Source organism: Pelophylax lessonae (assembly GCF_965119305.1).
Source record: "Pelophylax lessonae genome assembly, chromosome: 1".
Classification (NCBI taxonomy): Eukaryota; Metazoa; Chordata; class Amphibia; order Anura; family Ranidae; genus Pelophylax; species Pelophylax lessonae.
The window spans coordinates 728,447,591-728,464,626 of record NC_138768.1 but is presented as its reverse complement, the minus strand read 5'-3'; the positions used below and the strand labels follow the sequence as shown (position 1 = coordinate 728,464,626).

Sequence of the window (17,036 nt, the reverse complement as noted above, 5' to 3'; positions counted from 1 at the left end):
CATGCTCATTGGGACCTTCAATGTTGCAGAGATTTTTCTGCACTCTTCCACAGATCTGTGCCCTGATACAATCCTGTCTCTGAGGTCTACAGACAATTCCTTGGACTTCCTGGCTTGGTTTGTGCTCTAAAATACACAGTTAACTGTGCGACCATATATAGACAAGTTTATGCCTTTCAAAATCATGTCCAATCAACTGAATTTACCACAGGTGAACTCCAATCAAGTTGAACAAACATTTCAAGGATGATTAGTGGAAACAGGATGCACCTGAGCTCAATTTTGAGTGTCATGGCAAAGGCTGTGAATACTTATGTATATTTGATTTTTTATTTTTTTATTTTAATACATTTGCAAATATTTCAAACAAACTTTTTTCACATTGTCATTATGGGGTATTGTTTGTAGAATTTTGAAGAAAAAAATGAATTTAGTCCATTTTGGAATTAGGCTGTAACATAACAAAATGTGGAAAAAGTGAAACACTGTGAATACTTTTGGGATGCACTGTATATAAGGTAGAAGTATGTTTTTAGGTGGAGGTTTATAGGCTTCCCTGAAGAGATGAGTTTTCAGGAGCTACTCAAGTTTTCATTGTTTTTACTAAAACAGAAAAAATAAGCATGAGAGATATCCCATAGGCCATGTAGCGGATACTGCTCTCCACTGAACCTGCATTTCTATAATGCCATTCATAAAGCACTGGCCAGTTACATAGTTACTTACATAGTTACTGTGTGCTGTAAATGCACTTGGAAGTGCAGTCGCTGTAGATCTGAGGGGAAGATCTGAAATGAGGGGAAGCTCTGCTGATTTTTATCATCCAATCATGTGCAAGCAAACATGCTTTTTGTTTTTTTGCTTGCATGTCCCCCTCAGGTCCACAGCAACTGCACTTCCAAGTGTACGTATAGTGCACAGTGGATTTGCCTTTAGTAAATAATACCTCATCGCTACATAGTTAATCTGGTTGAAAAAAGTCCATCCAGTTCGGCCAACAATTACATGATTTTGAAAGGTCATGTGACTAAGAACTTTTTTCCCCCTTTTTTTCTCCTCCAATTTATTCCCCTGAATGTGAATCTGCTTGCTTTAGGACTCTGAAGTGTTAAACACATTTGTAAAGTAAATTTTTGTCCTTCATATACGTATGTGTGGTTTTTATAAAGCAGTGGTATGATCATAGTGAGGCCATACCACTGCTTCCAAAGTTGGAACCTTACAGTGGTCCCTATTTCTGAGTCCTTTTGTTGTCCTCAATAGATGTTAAAGTGGCTGTTAAGCCTCTGATATAAAATCATCCCATCCCCTCTGTAATATAACAATAAGTGCCCCTGTGTCTGTCTTATAGAGAAAATATGCGGATTTGTACCTATATCAGAGCGGCTCCCGGTGCTTAGCTGATTCCTCGGCTCTCTTCTCTGCCCGGCTTACAGCTCCAGTGGGCGGGGGCCTAGCACTGCCACTGACATCAGCTGGTGAGGAGGGTAAGAGAGGAGAGAGAGAGCCGAGCGGTCACGTGATCGCCGGGAGCCACTCTGGTTTGGGTACAGATCGCATACTATTTCTATAACACAGACACAGGGATACTTATTGTTATATTACAGAGGGGATGGAATAATTTTAAAGTAAATATGAGAGCAGCAGGAGGGGGACGGGCACTGAGGAGTAGACAGGGAGGGAGGGGAGAGGAGCAGAGAGGAGGACCGTGCAGGGCTATAGATGACGGAGGCACGAAAACTGTTAGGGCTCAGCAGCCGTGGTCAGGGTACAGGGCAGAAACTGGCAGGATCGGCCAGGTTTTTTTAGGTAATACAGGGGGCCAAATGACACAGCACAAGCACTGTGCTGTATAACATGCTTTAAGGGAACAGGACCTTTTTTTTTTTTTTTTTTTTTTTTTTTTAGGGTAACAAATGCTTTAACATCCCTGGGCTCGTGAATATTGATTTTTGACCTCCAACTTTCAGGCACGTCATTAGGCATACTCTAAACTGTCCACTTTTCTGATAACACTCAGCCTGCGTAAGGCCAATCCCACAGTTGAGACTGAAAGAGCCTGATACAGAACAGTGTTAAATTAGAAACAATAAACCCAGTTACCAATGATGATGTAAACCTATTTGTTCTTAACAAATGTAATGTCTTTTTCCACAGATAAAGGGGAACTATTTGTGCCATCTTCCAGTTACTTTGAGATTGTCTACCTACACCCAGATAGACCAGCCATCATTCCATGCCGAGTGACCACTGCATCTGCCAAAGTAACCCTACACAGGGAGTTCCCAGCTGAGGAGATCAAGGCTGATGGCACAGAGATTACTTATGATGTGAAAAAAGGTTTTGTTTACCGACATCCCACTGTCAACCAAAGTGGAGTGGTCTACTGCCGAGCTGAGGCCAGAGGGGCACCACAAATATCTATCAAATACCAACTACTTTATGTAGAAGGTGACGCTATTGCATGACTGTTTAAACTACCAATAATGTGGTTACCTGGTTCGTGCTAAAGAAGACCTTCACCCAATCTTTTCATCCTATTTTAAAATAATAACAAATAGGGTGCAATTCTATACTTACTTTTGTGGTCAGAATTAAGGCCAGGTTGTTAGAGGGTGTAAGGCAGGTCAAATACTTTTCATCATAAAAAGCTCTACTTATAACATACAAGCATATAGGCGTTGAAATACAAATCTGTTTAAATCACTAACAGATGAACTCTGGGCAATCAGTCAAATGCACGGTCTAAAACATATTTTGAAAATGTTTTACCTGCTAAGAACTTCAACTCTGAGGCTTACACGCCCCAGCCAAACAACATACAGCCAGTTGGTGCTTGGAATAAACTACCAGCAGAGATAGTGAGACAGTCAACAGCAGGGCTGCTGTTAGAAATCGCGGGGCCCCGTACAGACTACCTGGCAGGGCCCCCCAATAAAATATTAACAATATATTTAGCTAAAATTACAAAAAAAATCACTATTATCAGACACAAATATAACATAACTCGCATAATTCCTGCTAAATCTAAAAAAAAAAGAACTATGTTAAATAAAAAAAGAAGATGAGATGAGAAAAATATACAGGCTGGGCAGTTAGAGCTCAGTGATCAGAGAGACAGAGAGAGAGAAACAAAGTTACAATTTACAAATAAACTCCTGAGCAGAGATAAGTGCTAGGAGGGGGGCCCACACAAGGGAGGGGGATTAGTGAGAGACAACTGTCTCTTTCTCAACAGATACAAGCTGATAGCAGGGAGAGGGACAGATCAGATTAAGGTGCTGGAGGAAGATTTCTGTATTTGTTGTCCATCACTAATCCCCCTCTCTGTGTGGGCCCCCCTGTGTGCTTGGGCCCCCTACAAGGGGGCTGGTGGCCCCCCTCTATCAGCGGCCCTGGTCAACAGTAAATGGCTTCAAATATGCTTGGGACAAACATAGATAAAGTATAAAGTCAGAAACTTTTCTATGTTTCAAGCTTGGTCCAAACCCCATTCTAATCAGTAAAAAGGAGCGGAGGCACCCTGATGAGCTATCCATTTGCTCTTCTGTTCTGTGCTCACAAACGACTTTCTAAAGAAACAGAGCACCCCAAATGGTTGTAAACTGATTCTTCCTTGTGGGAATACTGCTATGATGAACACAGATTCAGGCACGTATGCCTTTTGTATGTAAAAAATTGGTACTGTTACATGCATATAGTACTTAACAGAGTTCTTCTTTGAGTTCTATAAGGCTTCATGCACATAGGCGCATTTGCCCAGGCAGCAAAATATGCTACATATTTCTGGTGCCCGAGATGTGCTAGACCTGAATAGGTGAAGGAAGCTGAATGCAATAATGTGTCACCATGAAAAAAACAACAATAAAAACAAAGTGCTGCGTGCTAGTAAACCTTCAATACATTAGCATGGGCTGTGCTCAGTGTACCATATCATAAATCACATATGTATATACAAAGTGCTAAGTGCTCTTGATAACAGTAACCATGTGTGTGATTGCGTGCTGTAACAAAGTATGGCGCCAGTGGATGCCCCACCGATTGCACCGTTGCTTACCGCACTCTTAGAAAGGTGGCTCAGCACTCCTTGGTCACTAGAACAGAAAATAAGCCTCCATTGCGTAGTATATGTTTGTTAGGGTGAAACAACGTAGCATCCACTCACATTTAGGGAGTTCACTATCAGCTTGAGGTGTTCGCCGGGTCGCTTCCGCGTTCCACCAGCTCAAACCACCGTTCCCGGAAGTGACGTACTGACGTACACAAACCACGCCCTACGCGTTTCGTCATACAACGTCATCTGGAGCGTGCCATCTATCGCTACTCCCGGTCTTTTTATAGGCTGGGTCGGCGCCATCTTAGTGTACCTATTTTGAGGCCGGACACGGCGGCCATCTTGGTGCACCCATCCCGCAGCCTAAAACAGCATAACTCATCATGTGAACTCCCTATTTGTTGTGTGTGCCGTATACATAAACATACATTTTATTAAAACATGGAATACGACTCAACACGTTAAAAACCATATCATATATTAAATATCATTGTACATTATATTCATGTAGTGCAATTTCTGTGCGGACCAGTGATGTGTCTGAATTGATCGGGGTGAGCCGATATTCAGTGCTGCCGATAAAAATATAAATTATGTGAATAAATAATTGAAGTGACAAGGTGATCAAGTGATGATGTTGACTTCTTAAAATTTAATAGTGGGCCCAAGTGTCTATGCGATTAGTGCTAGACTATAAAAGTGCCCATACATGTAACAATAATATTAATAATATCGGTGAGATAAAAATCGTACAGAAATATTATACTAAAAAAACTAAAAAATATATAAAAACTTTGGACGAGGAGAACCTCTGAACAAGTCCATCCATAGATATAAGTCCATGATTCTTATGGCTTAATATTTCTGGGTTGAATCCCATATTATATGGGTAACCAGATAAAATTCCAGACGAAAAAAGGTTAAAAGCTGAAAAATAATAACTCCAAGTGTCCAACTACCTTTAGTTCCCTTTATCTATTATGTCATCCTCCTTCATCTCATGTGGTATTATTTTTCAGCTTTTAACCTTTTTTCGTCTGGAATTTTATCTGGTTACCCATATAATATGGGATTCAACCCAGAAATATTAAGCCATAAGAATCATGGACTTATATCTATGGATGGACTTGTTCAGAGGTTCTCCTCGTCCAAAGTTTTTATATATTTTTTAGTTTTTTTAGTATAATATTTCTGTACGATTTTTATCTCACCGATATTATTGTTACATGTATGGGCACTTTTATAGTCTAGCACTAATCGCATAGACACTTGGGCCCACTATTAAATTTTAAGAAGTCAACATCATCACTTGATCACCTTGTCACTTCAATTATTTATTCACATAATTTATATTTTTATCGGCAGCACTGAATATCGGCTCACCCCGATCAATTCAGACACATCACTGGTCCGCACAGAAATTGCACTACATGAATATAATGTACAATGATATTTAATATATGATATGGTTTTTAACGTGTTGAGTCGTATTCCATGTTTTAATAAAATGTATGTCTATGTATACGGCACACACAACAAATAGGGAGTTCACATGATGAGTTATGCTGTTTTAGGCTGCGGGATGGGTGCACCAAGATGGCCGCCGTGTCCGGCCTCAAAATAGGTACACTAAGATGGCGCCGACCCAGCCTATAAAAAGACCGGGAGTAACGATAGATGGCACGCTCCAGATGACGTCGTATGATGAAACGCATAGGGCGTGGTTTGTGTACGTCAGTACGTCACTTCCGGGAACGGTGGTTTGAGCTGGTGGAACGCGGAAGCGACCCGGCGAACACCTCAAGCTGATAGTGAACTCCCTAAATGTGAGTGGATGCTACGTTGTTTCACCCTAACAAACATATACTACGCAATGGAGGCTTATTTTCTGTTCTAGTGACCAAGGAGTGCTGAGCCACCTTTCTAAGAGTGCGGTAAGCAACGGTGCAATCGGTGGGGCATCCACTGGCGCCATACTTTGTTACAGCACGCAATCACACACGTGGTTACTGGTATCAAGAGCACTTAGCACTTTGTATATACATATGTGATTTATGATATGGTACACTGAGCACAGCCCATGCTAATGTATTGAAGGTTTACTAGCACGCAGCACTTTGGTTTTATTGTTGCACTATAAGCACTATATGCACTTTTGATATGAATTATACATTTTATGGAATTGCACAGATATAATATTTATGTGGTAGCGCCGGTCCCAACATCACTTGCACCTTTTTTTCTAATCTAATACCTCAGTGGTAGGTTGGGGGCAGCTTACACCACTATTTTAGTCCAATTAAGTACTGAAACTCCATAGCGCTGGTATTTAAACCCTTTTCATTAAAAAAAACAACGTAGTGCACATGCACAGGTGTAATGTACCAAATGCAAACTACCTCAAGGACATTAAGTCTATGTGTGTGTGTTACGCTAATAACAGTGCATAGCTGCTCACAGCCTCCTTCACCCACCCATTCATGTCTATGGGCAGCTGTACACAGCACCAAAACTTCCAAGGCATCAAAATTACACAGCCTGTTTATGCCGCATGGCCAAATTCACCCATGTGCATGAAGACTAATGGTATTGTTATATTATTTAATGGTAAGATTTTTTTCACTAATAATGGTAATGTGCAATGCTTAAGATGTAGCTTTTCTTTAATATGTATTTTGTACTTAGTTCCAAGTGGTCCACCCTCTGCAACTATTACTTCCTCTGCCAACAAGGTTCATAGCGGAGGGGACTTCAGCATCTACTGCACCGTCCTAGGAGAGCCCAATGTAGAAGTAGAATTCACATGGATCTACCCAGGACAAGAAGTAAGATTACAATTGTACATTTACATGATTGGAAGCCCGAATTTAGATTTTGGTAGCCCAAATTCTTCAATAATATTTGGCTATCAAAAAATAAAACCATGAATGACCATAAGCATGAGGTTAGAGTTTTTGGGGTAAATGTAAAAAAATTATATCCTTTCCTTATACACCTTTATTTCCATCTGGAAACCACATTTTCGGCATGGTAGTCTTCTAGGAGGTTCATAGCTAAAATGATACTTCCTAATATTAACCCCTTCATGATGGAGTGTAAAACACATCCAAACACCTGAACACAATTTTGCAACTTTGACATGTGTTAGTAAAACTGCACATATCATCACAACTACTTTGTGCATCCAGGTGGAAATATACCTTGTTTTTCTCAGGACAAATCGGGCTTTCATTTGGTGTTAAATGGTAACAGATATGTCCTGATCTCCAGTCAGAGACTATCACAGCGTTCAGGTGATGGGGAATCAGGGACTCCTGGTTCCTGACCATTAGCACAAGACCTGGGCTCTTGGTGATAGTCCAGTCTCTGTGCTCCCAGCACAAACACATGTACCCATATATGCAATCTCACGGAAGAAGACCCACTTCAGTGAGGCCACATGTACTGTATGTGTACAAGCACACACTTGTGCTAGTATCTACAAATATGCATAACCTGAATCAAAAATTATTTTCTGTTTTACCATTACATATTGCAGAGGTTGATGGGTTATTGCAGCTTTTTATATAATACCTATAAAATAATTTCACACCAAAGATACATTCTGTTTGAAATGCAGGGATAAAAGTGTCATTGCAGATTTCTGTCATAGTACGTGGCACTACACATCTGTACAATTTATCCTTGTGATCTGTGACTGTGGTGAAGCCGGTCATCCACAGTAAGAGATGGTTGTCCATTTGCTGTTTTTTTTAAATCTTGGAGTTTTAGGTGCTCCCATTTCTGTTGCATTGTCCATAATATTAAAAAAAAAACAGGTAAAAATTTGTAAGAATCAGCGGAGAACCGCCTTACATTATTCATCAAGGGAGTGCAAGTTTAGAAAAACAAGGACAGAGATAGTGTGAATGGAGATAAGAAATCATTAGGTGTTTTAAGGTAAACCTGTGCTTTTCCAATCTTAGGCCAAGCAACAGGCACACTGTATAGCAGGTAGCATGCACAGTAAGCAAGTACTAACTTTCTTCCTAATCCCCCACTGCCTTGATCTGATGTTAGAATCCAGAGGAATACTCAATACTTTAAGATATCGGGAAACCTGACCCGTTTCCAGCACCCTACAAATACCACACTCTGGGGTTGATTTACTAAAACTAAACAAAATCTGCTGCACCTGTGCATGGAAGCCTACCAGCTTCTAACTTTTATACAGTATCTCACAAAAGTGAGTACACCCCTTCAACCTCTGCAGCAATGCTGGCAGCACTCATACATCTATTTCCCAAATACAACCTCAGGATATGACGCTGAGCACGTGCACTCAACATCTTTAGTCGACCATTGCGAGGCCTGTTCTGAGTGGAACCTGTCCTGTTACACCTCTGTATGGTCTTGGCCACCAAGATCAGTTTCAGGGTCTTTGCAATCTTCTTATAGCCTAGGCCATCTTTATGTAGAGCAACAATTCTTTTTTTCAGATGCTCAGAGAGTTCTTTGCCATGAGGTGCCCTGTTGAACTGCCAGTGACCAGTAGGAGAGAGTGAGAGCAATAACAGCAAATTTAACACACTGCTCCCTATTCACACCTGGTACCTTGCAACACTAACGAGTCACATGACACCGGTGAAGGGAAATGGCTAATTGGGCCCAATTTGGACATTTTCACTTAGGGGTGTACTCACTTTTGTTGCCAGTGGTCTAGACATGAATGGCTGTGTGTTGAGTTATTTTGAGAGGAGAGCAAATTTACACGGTTATACAAGCTGTACACTCACTACTTCACATTGTAGCAAAGTATCTATTCTTCAGTGTTGTCACATGAAAAGATAAAATAAAATATTTACAAAAATGTGAGGGGTTTATTCACTTTTGTGAGATACTATAACTTCAGCTTGTACATATAAGCTTTGACAAAACAAAAAGAAAAATGGAAGCTGATTGATTCTATGCAGAACTGTACCAAATTTTCCACTCTCCAGTTTTAGTCATTTAACCCCACTGTGGCTTAGCTGTTCGTTCCCAAAACCCCAGCTTTGCCACATGAGCTCTCTGTGTGTGTATACATTTTCTCAGGTCAAAACCTAAACAGGATTATCTATTAGGTTGGAGGGTAAGGCCAGCCATACACTGTTCCAATCTCGGCTGGTTTGGCAGGAACCAGCCGAGAATCTAACCATTACTGGGCAAGATGAATGTACCATGTTGATCAATCTATCAACTTGGGTACAACCAGCCTGCCGGATTCCCTTGCGGTTATATAGACCATCGGGAGAAGACAATTGCTCGACAAGAGGAATTCCCCCGTCAACACGGTCTGTGTTGATGGGGGAATTGTGCAAATTTCTTGCCTGCAACTCAGCAAAGAAATTCGCTCCTTGTATGCCTGCCTTATGCAGAAAAAAAAAAAAAGGCTTACTGTGCTTGCTAGTGACTCTGTCTATTTTTAACAGGTTCACTTCTACCTAACACTAATATATATATATGTTTTATATGGACTAATTCGCTCGAAACCATCTATGATCGGTCTATGCCCCGTAAGAAACCAGTCCTAACATTTGCTGTTCTGCTTGTCATGTCATCACTTTGTACAAAGAAATATAACATTACAACTTAAAAAGGCAAAACAAGTTGAAACAAAGCATGATGCAGTTTTCCTGGGATGTCAATACAGTATATCAAATGATAAGAGCACACACCCAGAGGAATTCTCTCATTCATGACATTCCATGTATTGTGCTTTGACCTCTTGTGATACATCTTCCTTTCAAAAACTGAGACAATTGTGTTCCTGCTGCACATGGAAATCTGGGTGGGAATGTGTGAGATCCACTATGTACTGTTGATATTGGCAGTAATAATAATGGTTATCATGACTTCTGGTTTCAATAATAGAGCCGAGTGTGACCTTATCCTGTTCTGGTCAGTAAGAATGTTTCTCTTTTTACCACAATGCTCAGCCTTTCCTTGCAGATAAAAGATTGCCAGGTGTATTAATAAGGGAGCACAAAGAGCAATGATGTTGTGTACATGCAGTAACCCTCAGCAATTAATTGTTACATGTACCAGGATTATTGGAAAAAGATTATTGAATAAGATGTCTGGAATTCCTGATAATAGCTTGCTTGTTTACACTAATTATTGTGTGCCTGCCTAGTATGTACATATGACCTTCCGGTGCTCAAAGACATACAATTACTGTTGCACATGCCTAGCAATTTTGGTTCAGGCATTGGTATAGGTGATATCTGCAGCACTAAATGAGGAGACTCCCTGTTCAACCAGACTTAACCCAGACTGAATTTTCTCATGCAATAGTTATTACTCTTGGACGTAAGCCAGCATTATGTTTTATTTAAAAAAAATGTACAACCAGACAGGTTATGATGAAGTGGACTTAAAGCATCGGCGTCCAACCCATGACCCTTTCATGTTTGTAGCTTGGCCCTTTGGTAGCAGTCACCCAAATAGCAAGCAATTGAGCTGCAAGTTTGAGATTGACTTGCTAAGCGATTGTTAGACTTGCCAGGCTTCACAAGTTTGATGCACAATTGCAGCAAGTCCACATTGGATGACTCCGGATCAACTTTCTTTGCAAACATTCTTCAAGTCTGCTGCAAGTTCTGGTTCAGTTATGTTGTGGAATAGTCATCCCACCACAGGGGTCACTGTGACCTGCTGTAGACTCACCACTGCAACTTTGCTCTTGCTAGAGACTTGCCACGCAAATTTGCTACAAATTGGTAAAGGGTCAACTGGATCTTGTGCTTCAAGTGTTATGCAAGTTTACAACTTGCCAGTGAAAATGTGCAGAAAGTTGACAAGACTTACAATTTAATGCTGCCAAAAATTTGTGGCAAGTTATCCTTGCTAACTTGGCAGTAGTGCAAGCGATGAGTTGGTAAAGGTGCTAGCAGTGATCTCTTGCAGTCTCATGTAACATGTCCTCAGTCTCTAAATGTCTCCAACAGCATAACTCCATTATTCCCTATTCGCTCCACTAGCACAGACCCTTACCATTTCATCTAGCAAGTTTTAATTCTATGACAGGCTCTTGTAGAATTAGATATTCAGCATTATCTCTAAAACAGCTGCTGAATGTTTTTGAGATTTCTCCACACTCCTGAAGATGATACATCTCATTCACCTAGCACTTAGCGACACACTTTGTGGTATTTCAAATAATTTATTTGCCCAAGCATAGCCTAAAAGAAACAAGGTTTAGCAAGTGTACTTTACAAACAATGAATATGATAACAACATTACTCTTGAGAGATATGATTAAACACCTGTAGTATTCTGAATAACACTAATTACCTGAACTGCATTTACCTTGCAACAGTATATAAAGGCAAATCTAACTTGATACAACAGTCCCAGTTTTACCCAAAAGGATTGATAAAATAAAAATAAATAAATATTGGCCGGCAAAGTTGGGGTTCTTAAAGAAAGCACAACAGCTCTCAGCAGACAACAGATTCATTTTGTATGATATTAGTCCCAGAACATCCTTTTCTGGGTCTCAGGATATATGCTCCAATTCAGTAAAAGTCCAGTTCAAGCCAGAAAGGGAAAGAGGCTGCTGATGATTGCTAATGATTTCTCTCTTTCTATACAGCTGAGACAGTTCATATTTTCCTTCCTTACAAGTGGCGGGAGTGCTGTCTATACAGTCTAATCTCATCAGGCATCCAAATCACAACCTCCAAGGGAGAAGGTTCTGAATATTTTTACTTCTCTGAATTCTCACCTGATTGTAGTCAGCTATGGCAGGGATTTGTTCATCTAGCAGCAGCTCAGTCTCTTTCCCACACACCTGCTTGTTTCCAGGACCATCCCCTGACATGTAGCATTATCCAGAGTATGATGGCAGCAGCAGTCTCAAATCAGCCCTCTTCTCCTGGGCAGCACATAATCAGATAGCTCCAGCAAACTCTGGCCTTTCACCACTGTTTCCCATTGAGTGCAACCTTGTGGTGCTCTCTCAGTTGCTCAGCACAGAAAATAGTTGCAGCAGCACATGGTCCTTATAGTTGCTTTCTGCAGGCTGGTGGCACAATAGAGTTCCCTTTCTCCTGGAGCCCGGTTCACTGTCCCCTTGCTCTGTTGCATCAGCCAAACCCTGTTCTCTAGACCCAGCTAAGAAGGCTACTCCTTGCACTGAAGACACTCTATATATGAGCATTGCAAAGTAGTTGGATCGGAAGTGGTCCTATAAGCTGGCTGCTGTATTTCTGCGTTAATGATATTCAGTTTATTCAAATATTTTAGGATTATTTAAACTAATTCCAATTGTGCCATTCACTTTATCACTGCAGCACCTATCAATTATTTAAGAAGTTTAGTCTGTTTAGATTAAAATGATGATCACTTTCACTTTGTATGCACATTTACATAACTGATTTCCTTTCTTGTAGCATATCTGTAACAAATGCAGCAGCAATCGCCCGTTCGAAAGCCAAAGCAGCGAGGGCCAGTGTCGCATTCTCAGACCAAGAGTTGCAGATGAGAAAGGTGAGGCAGGAGCAGGAGAGAGAGCAGGGAAGAGTATGCATGGAGCAAAAGAGAGAACCACAAAAAGTACGCCTGGAGGCTGAACTAGCTCAGCAAGAGGCATCTCTGAAAATGCGGCAGGCTAGCCTAGAAGCTAACATGTAAAGGCTGATAGTGGATCGAGACATTGCTGCCGCTATTGCAGAAGCATTAGAAGCAGCTACCTACGATAAGCCAAGAGTAGGCAGCAGCATACTGGGTCTAGAGGAGGACCACCAAGATTCCATGCAGCGACCTTTAGATTATGTCCATCAGCATTCTAACCCAAGCAGTACTCTACAGCAAGAAATCAAATTTGATGTCAGTGAGTCATATCAAACAAAGCAGCAGAAAGCCAATCTTGAAGCCCCCCATCCCGCACCCCCCCCCCCCTTGTGCTACAAGCAGAAAAATCTGACCGAGATCCAGGCTATTCAGCTCCAACCAAACCTTCTACTCAGCAAGTTACTCAGCCTTCATACAAACATCGAACACCTGCTTATATTTTAAGAGAGTATGAAACAGGCTGGTACAAGCCGCCAACCTCATGCAAGTATGAACCCAGCCTGCCTAAAGAAGAGACATCTACTAGGTATGCCTATGCACCACACCACACTACATCAGCAGCCTACCCCAATGCTAATCAGGCTACTGTAGACCTTGCCAAGTTCCTTGCAAAACGTGCGTTAGTTACCCAAGGACTTGTCAAATTCAGTGATTGCCCCCTGCCATCAAAGGTCTAGATCTATCCTGCAGGGAACAGATAGATCTCCTTGTAAAGTAAATGGCAATGATTCTGCTGAGCGTGCCAAGAGAATCAGAGACATGAATATAAACCACCCTGAAATAGGCCTTATAAACATTTGGAAAAGACTGGATAGATGTTATGGCTCACCAGAAGAGAGTTCACTATTTAAAAGGATAGAAGACTTCCCAAAAATACATAGCAGAGGTTACCAAAGACTCAGAGAATTAAGTGACCTGTGTATGGAGTTACAAGTTGCTAAAACAGAAGGAGACCTACCTGGCTTTTCTTTTCTTGACTAAGCTAGAGGTATTAACTCCGCAGCACAAAAACTTCCTTTTGAGTTGCACAAAAGATGGATCACTAATGGCTGTAACTACAAATGAAAACACAATGTAACTTTTCTACCCTTTAAATAGTTTGTGGACTTTGTAGACATACAAGCAGGAACGAAAGATGATCCCAGCTTAATGTTTCCAGTGTCTTATGTCACTTCTACTGGCCCGAAGTAACACAGGGCTCCAGTAGCAATGCACAAAACTAACATTACTTCCCACAGATCTGCAGAGTCTCAGCCAGAGAATCAAGACATTAACCCTGCTAAGTTCTGCCCTCTGCATAAGATGCCACATAGTCTTCTTAAATGCAGAACCTTCAAGGCAAAGAATATGCAGACATGAGGAATGAGGATCAGGAGAAACAGGTTTAAATATCGGGAGTGGAGCTGAGTGGATCCCTCGGAACATACCTAGGCAGGAAGGCACACAGGGGACCATCCTAGGGTACATCCACACCAGGACCAGCCTGATCCTCGGCACACGCCCTCCACCCAGGGATAGGAGGATACCGCTAGGTTGCCAGACCCATAAATACACCCGCTCTATACCCCTGTGTGGGGTGGGTGTCTCTGGTAAGTGTGCAATTTTATCAAAGGAATCCCAGCACCTTACCACCCACCACGGGGTCACCTTTTCACCTGAGTGTCGGTTTGTTCCGAGTGCTGTCACCTTTATTGCCTTTGAAGTCACCGCACATGATATAGACTTTTCTACTGGATCTTTCCTTATTGGACATTGCAAGCTGTATTTTTTTAAAATAATAACTTTTTTCTATTTTTGCTCTGTTGGCACTTTTTTATTCCCCATATCAACACGTGGTATGAGTGGAACAGCTCACTTTATATAGCACCATATTTTTTAGCACATTAATATTGCATGTTAAATATTATTTATTGCTCATACAATTATTGCACCAGTCACTTTCCAATCTTTCTGCAGGCACTTTTATACCTTGCACTTGCACTTAATTGAAGTTTTTATGGAATATATTATTGTTTGAATATTACACATTATTGTTTTTAGCTTAAGGCACTTTGCATCACAGCTTATTACATTTTTATTATATCTAAATTATATAGGCAGCGCCATCACCCCTATTCCTTTTATACAAAGAATATGCAGGATCGCAAGGCCTTCCTCAAAGAGAACAACATCTGTTACAAGTGCTGCTCTTCATCAACACACTTCGCCAAGGACTGTAAGGTCAGTGTTAGGTGTACAGAGTGTGGCAGCACAGATCACAACACAGCTCTGCACACAGGGCCAGCTCCAATCACCTGCTCATACTGTCAAGGAACATGGCATGGAGGCCAAAGACTCCAGTACAGACGCAATAGCAATCACTTCACAGTGCACTGAAGTCTGCAAAGGAATTACAGGTGTCAGATCCTGTTTCAAAATCTGTCTAGTAAGAGTCCACCCAAAAGGAGGCAGAGACAAAGCAATCAAGCTCTATGCCATCTTGGATGATCAGAGTAATAAGTCACTAGCTAGATCTGTGTTTTTTGACATTCTAAACATTAAGGGCCTTAGCAGTCCTTACTCCCTTAGGACCTGTGCAGGTACAGTAAAGACGGCGGGGAGAAGAGCTGACGGCCTACAAATAGAATCTATGGAGGGTAAGACACACCTACCCTTACCGACCATGACAGAGTGTAATCAGATCCCAGACAACAGATCTGAGATCCCCCAAACCAGATGCAGCAGTTCACCAGTCTCACCTGAGTCCCATCTCATACCAGAACTAGACGATCAGGCTCTAATAATCTTACTCTTAGGAAGAGATATCTTGCAAGTCCACAAAGCAAGAAAGCAGATCAATGGCCCTCACAACGCCCCATATGCCCAAAAACGTAATCTTGGATGGGTCATTATAGGTGATGTTTGCCTGGTGGGTGCCCACATACTGACATCTGTCAAAAACTCTCACTAGTACACTAGAGGATGGTCGTCCTTCTCTTTTCCAGCCCTGTCAAAATCACATCCACATAAAGGAGCTACCACACAGCAACCCTGAACCTCTTCCTTTCCTAAGGTCCCTGTGTGAGAGCAATACCAATGACGGTGACCAAGATTACTTAGGATGCACAGTGTTAACCACTTGCCGACCGCCGCACGACTATCTACGTCGGCGGTCAGCCCCTCACAGGCAAACTAACGTAGGGCTACGTTGCTTGCTTGTGAGGGTCTAGGGAGCGAGCGCGCGCCCCCCGGGGCGCGCTCCCGCTCCCGCGTGGTCACGGACCCCCCCGCGCGTGTGACCAGCGGACCCGATGTCCGCCGGTCACTCGGCGATCGGCGGGGGAGAGGGAGAATGTCAGGCAGCTTGTGTAAACAAACTGCCTGTCATTCTCCTCGCTGCAAAGACACTGATAAAACGGATCTGGTATGTAGATCCGTTGATCAGTGTCCTTACAGCTAGAGCCACAGCCAATCACAGTAGAAACCACGCCCCTAGGGACACACACAGCCCCTCCCTTCCAAATAAAGTTAACCCCTTCACTACCAGTGTATTTTTACAGTAACAGTGCATATGTATAGCACTGATTACTGTAGAAATGTCACTGGTAACCCCAAAAGTGTCAAAAATGTCAGTCAAGGGTCCGATCTGTCCGCCGCAATGTCGCAGTACCGCAAAAAAAATCGCAGATCGCCGCCATTACGCGTTAAAAAAAAAAACAACAAAAATGACAAAAATCTTTCCCTTTGTTAGTAAACGCGATAACTTTTGCGCAAACCAATCAAAATACGCTTTTTGCGATTTTTTTTACCAAACATAGGTAGCATAAAATAAATTGGCCGAAAATTTTTAAAAATTTTGATTTTTACATTTTTTTTTGGGGGAATTTCATATAAAAAAATGTGAAAAATATTGCTATTTTTGCAAAATTGACGCTCTTTTTTTGTTTATAGCGCGTGATCAAAAAATCGCACAGGTGATCAAATACCACCAAAAGAAAGCTCTGTTTGTGGGAAAAAAAGGACGTCAAATTCGTTTAGGTACAGCGTCGCACGACCGCGCAATTGTGCGTTAAATTCACGCAGTGCCGAATCGCAAAATACCCCCTGGTCGGAATGGGGGTAAAATCTTCCGGGGCTTAAGTGGTTAAGGAGAGCAAAGGAGGACAATCAGGTAGCAATGTCCATTGAAAATAGGCTCTTCCTTGAAATTATGGAAAAGAGCATAGAGAACGACAAGTCTAATAGCTAGGTTGCACCTCTTCCCTTTAGGCCACAAAGACAACGTTTGCCTAACAACAGGGAGCAAGTATATAAACGCTTTACTTCCCTAAGACACAATCTTCAAAGAAAACCAAAGATGAGAGAACACTACTTTTCCTTCATGGAGAAAATATTCTAGAATGGTCAT

The 17,036-nt window shown here is 41.7% G+C and overlaps 1 protein-coding gene across 1 annotated transcript in view; it reads left to right on the top strand.

Moving 5' to 3' along the window:
* The window catches only part of PDGFRL (platelet derived growth factor receptor like), a 173,887-nt gene that overhangs the window by 148,064 nt on the left and 8,787 nt on the right, over positions 1–17,036 (top strand). Inside the window, exons 4-5 of the mRNA XM_082265024.1 lie at positions 2,158–2,451; positions 6,740–6,879. Of these exons, the coding sequence (XP_082121150.1) occupies positions 2,158–2,451; positions 6,740–6,879 (434 nt within the window). The remainder of the gene's footprint in view (positions 1–2,157; positions 2,452–6,739; positions 6,880–17,036) is intronic.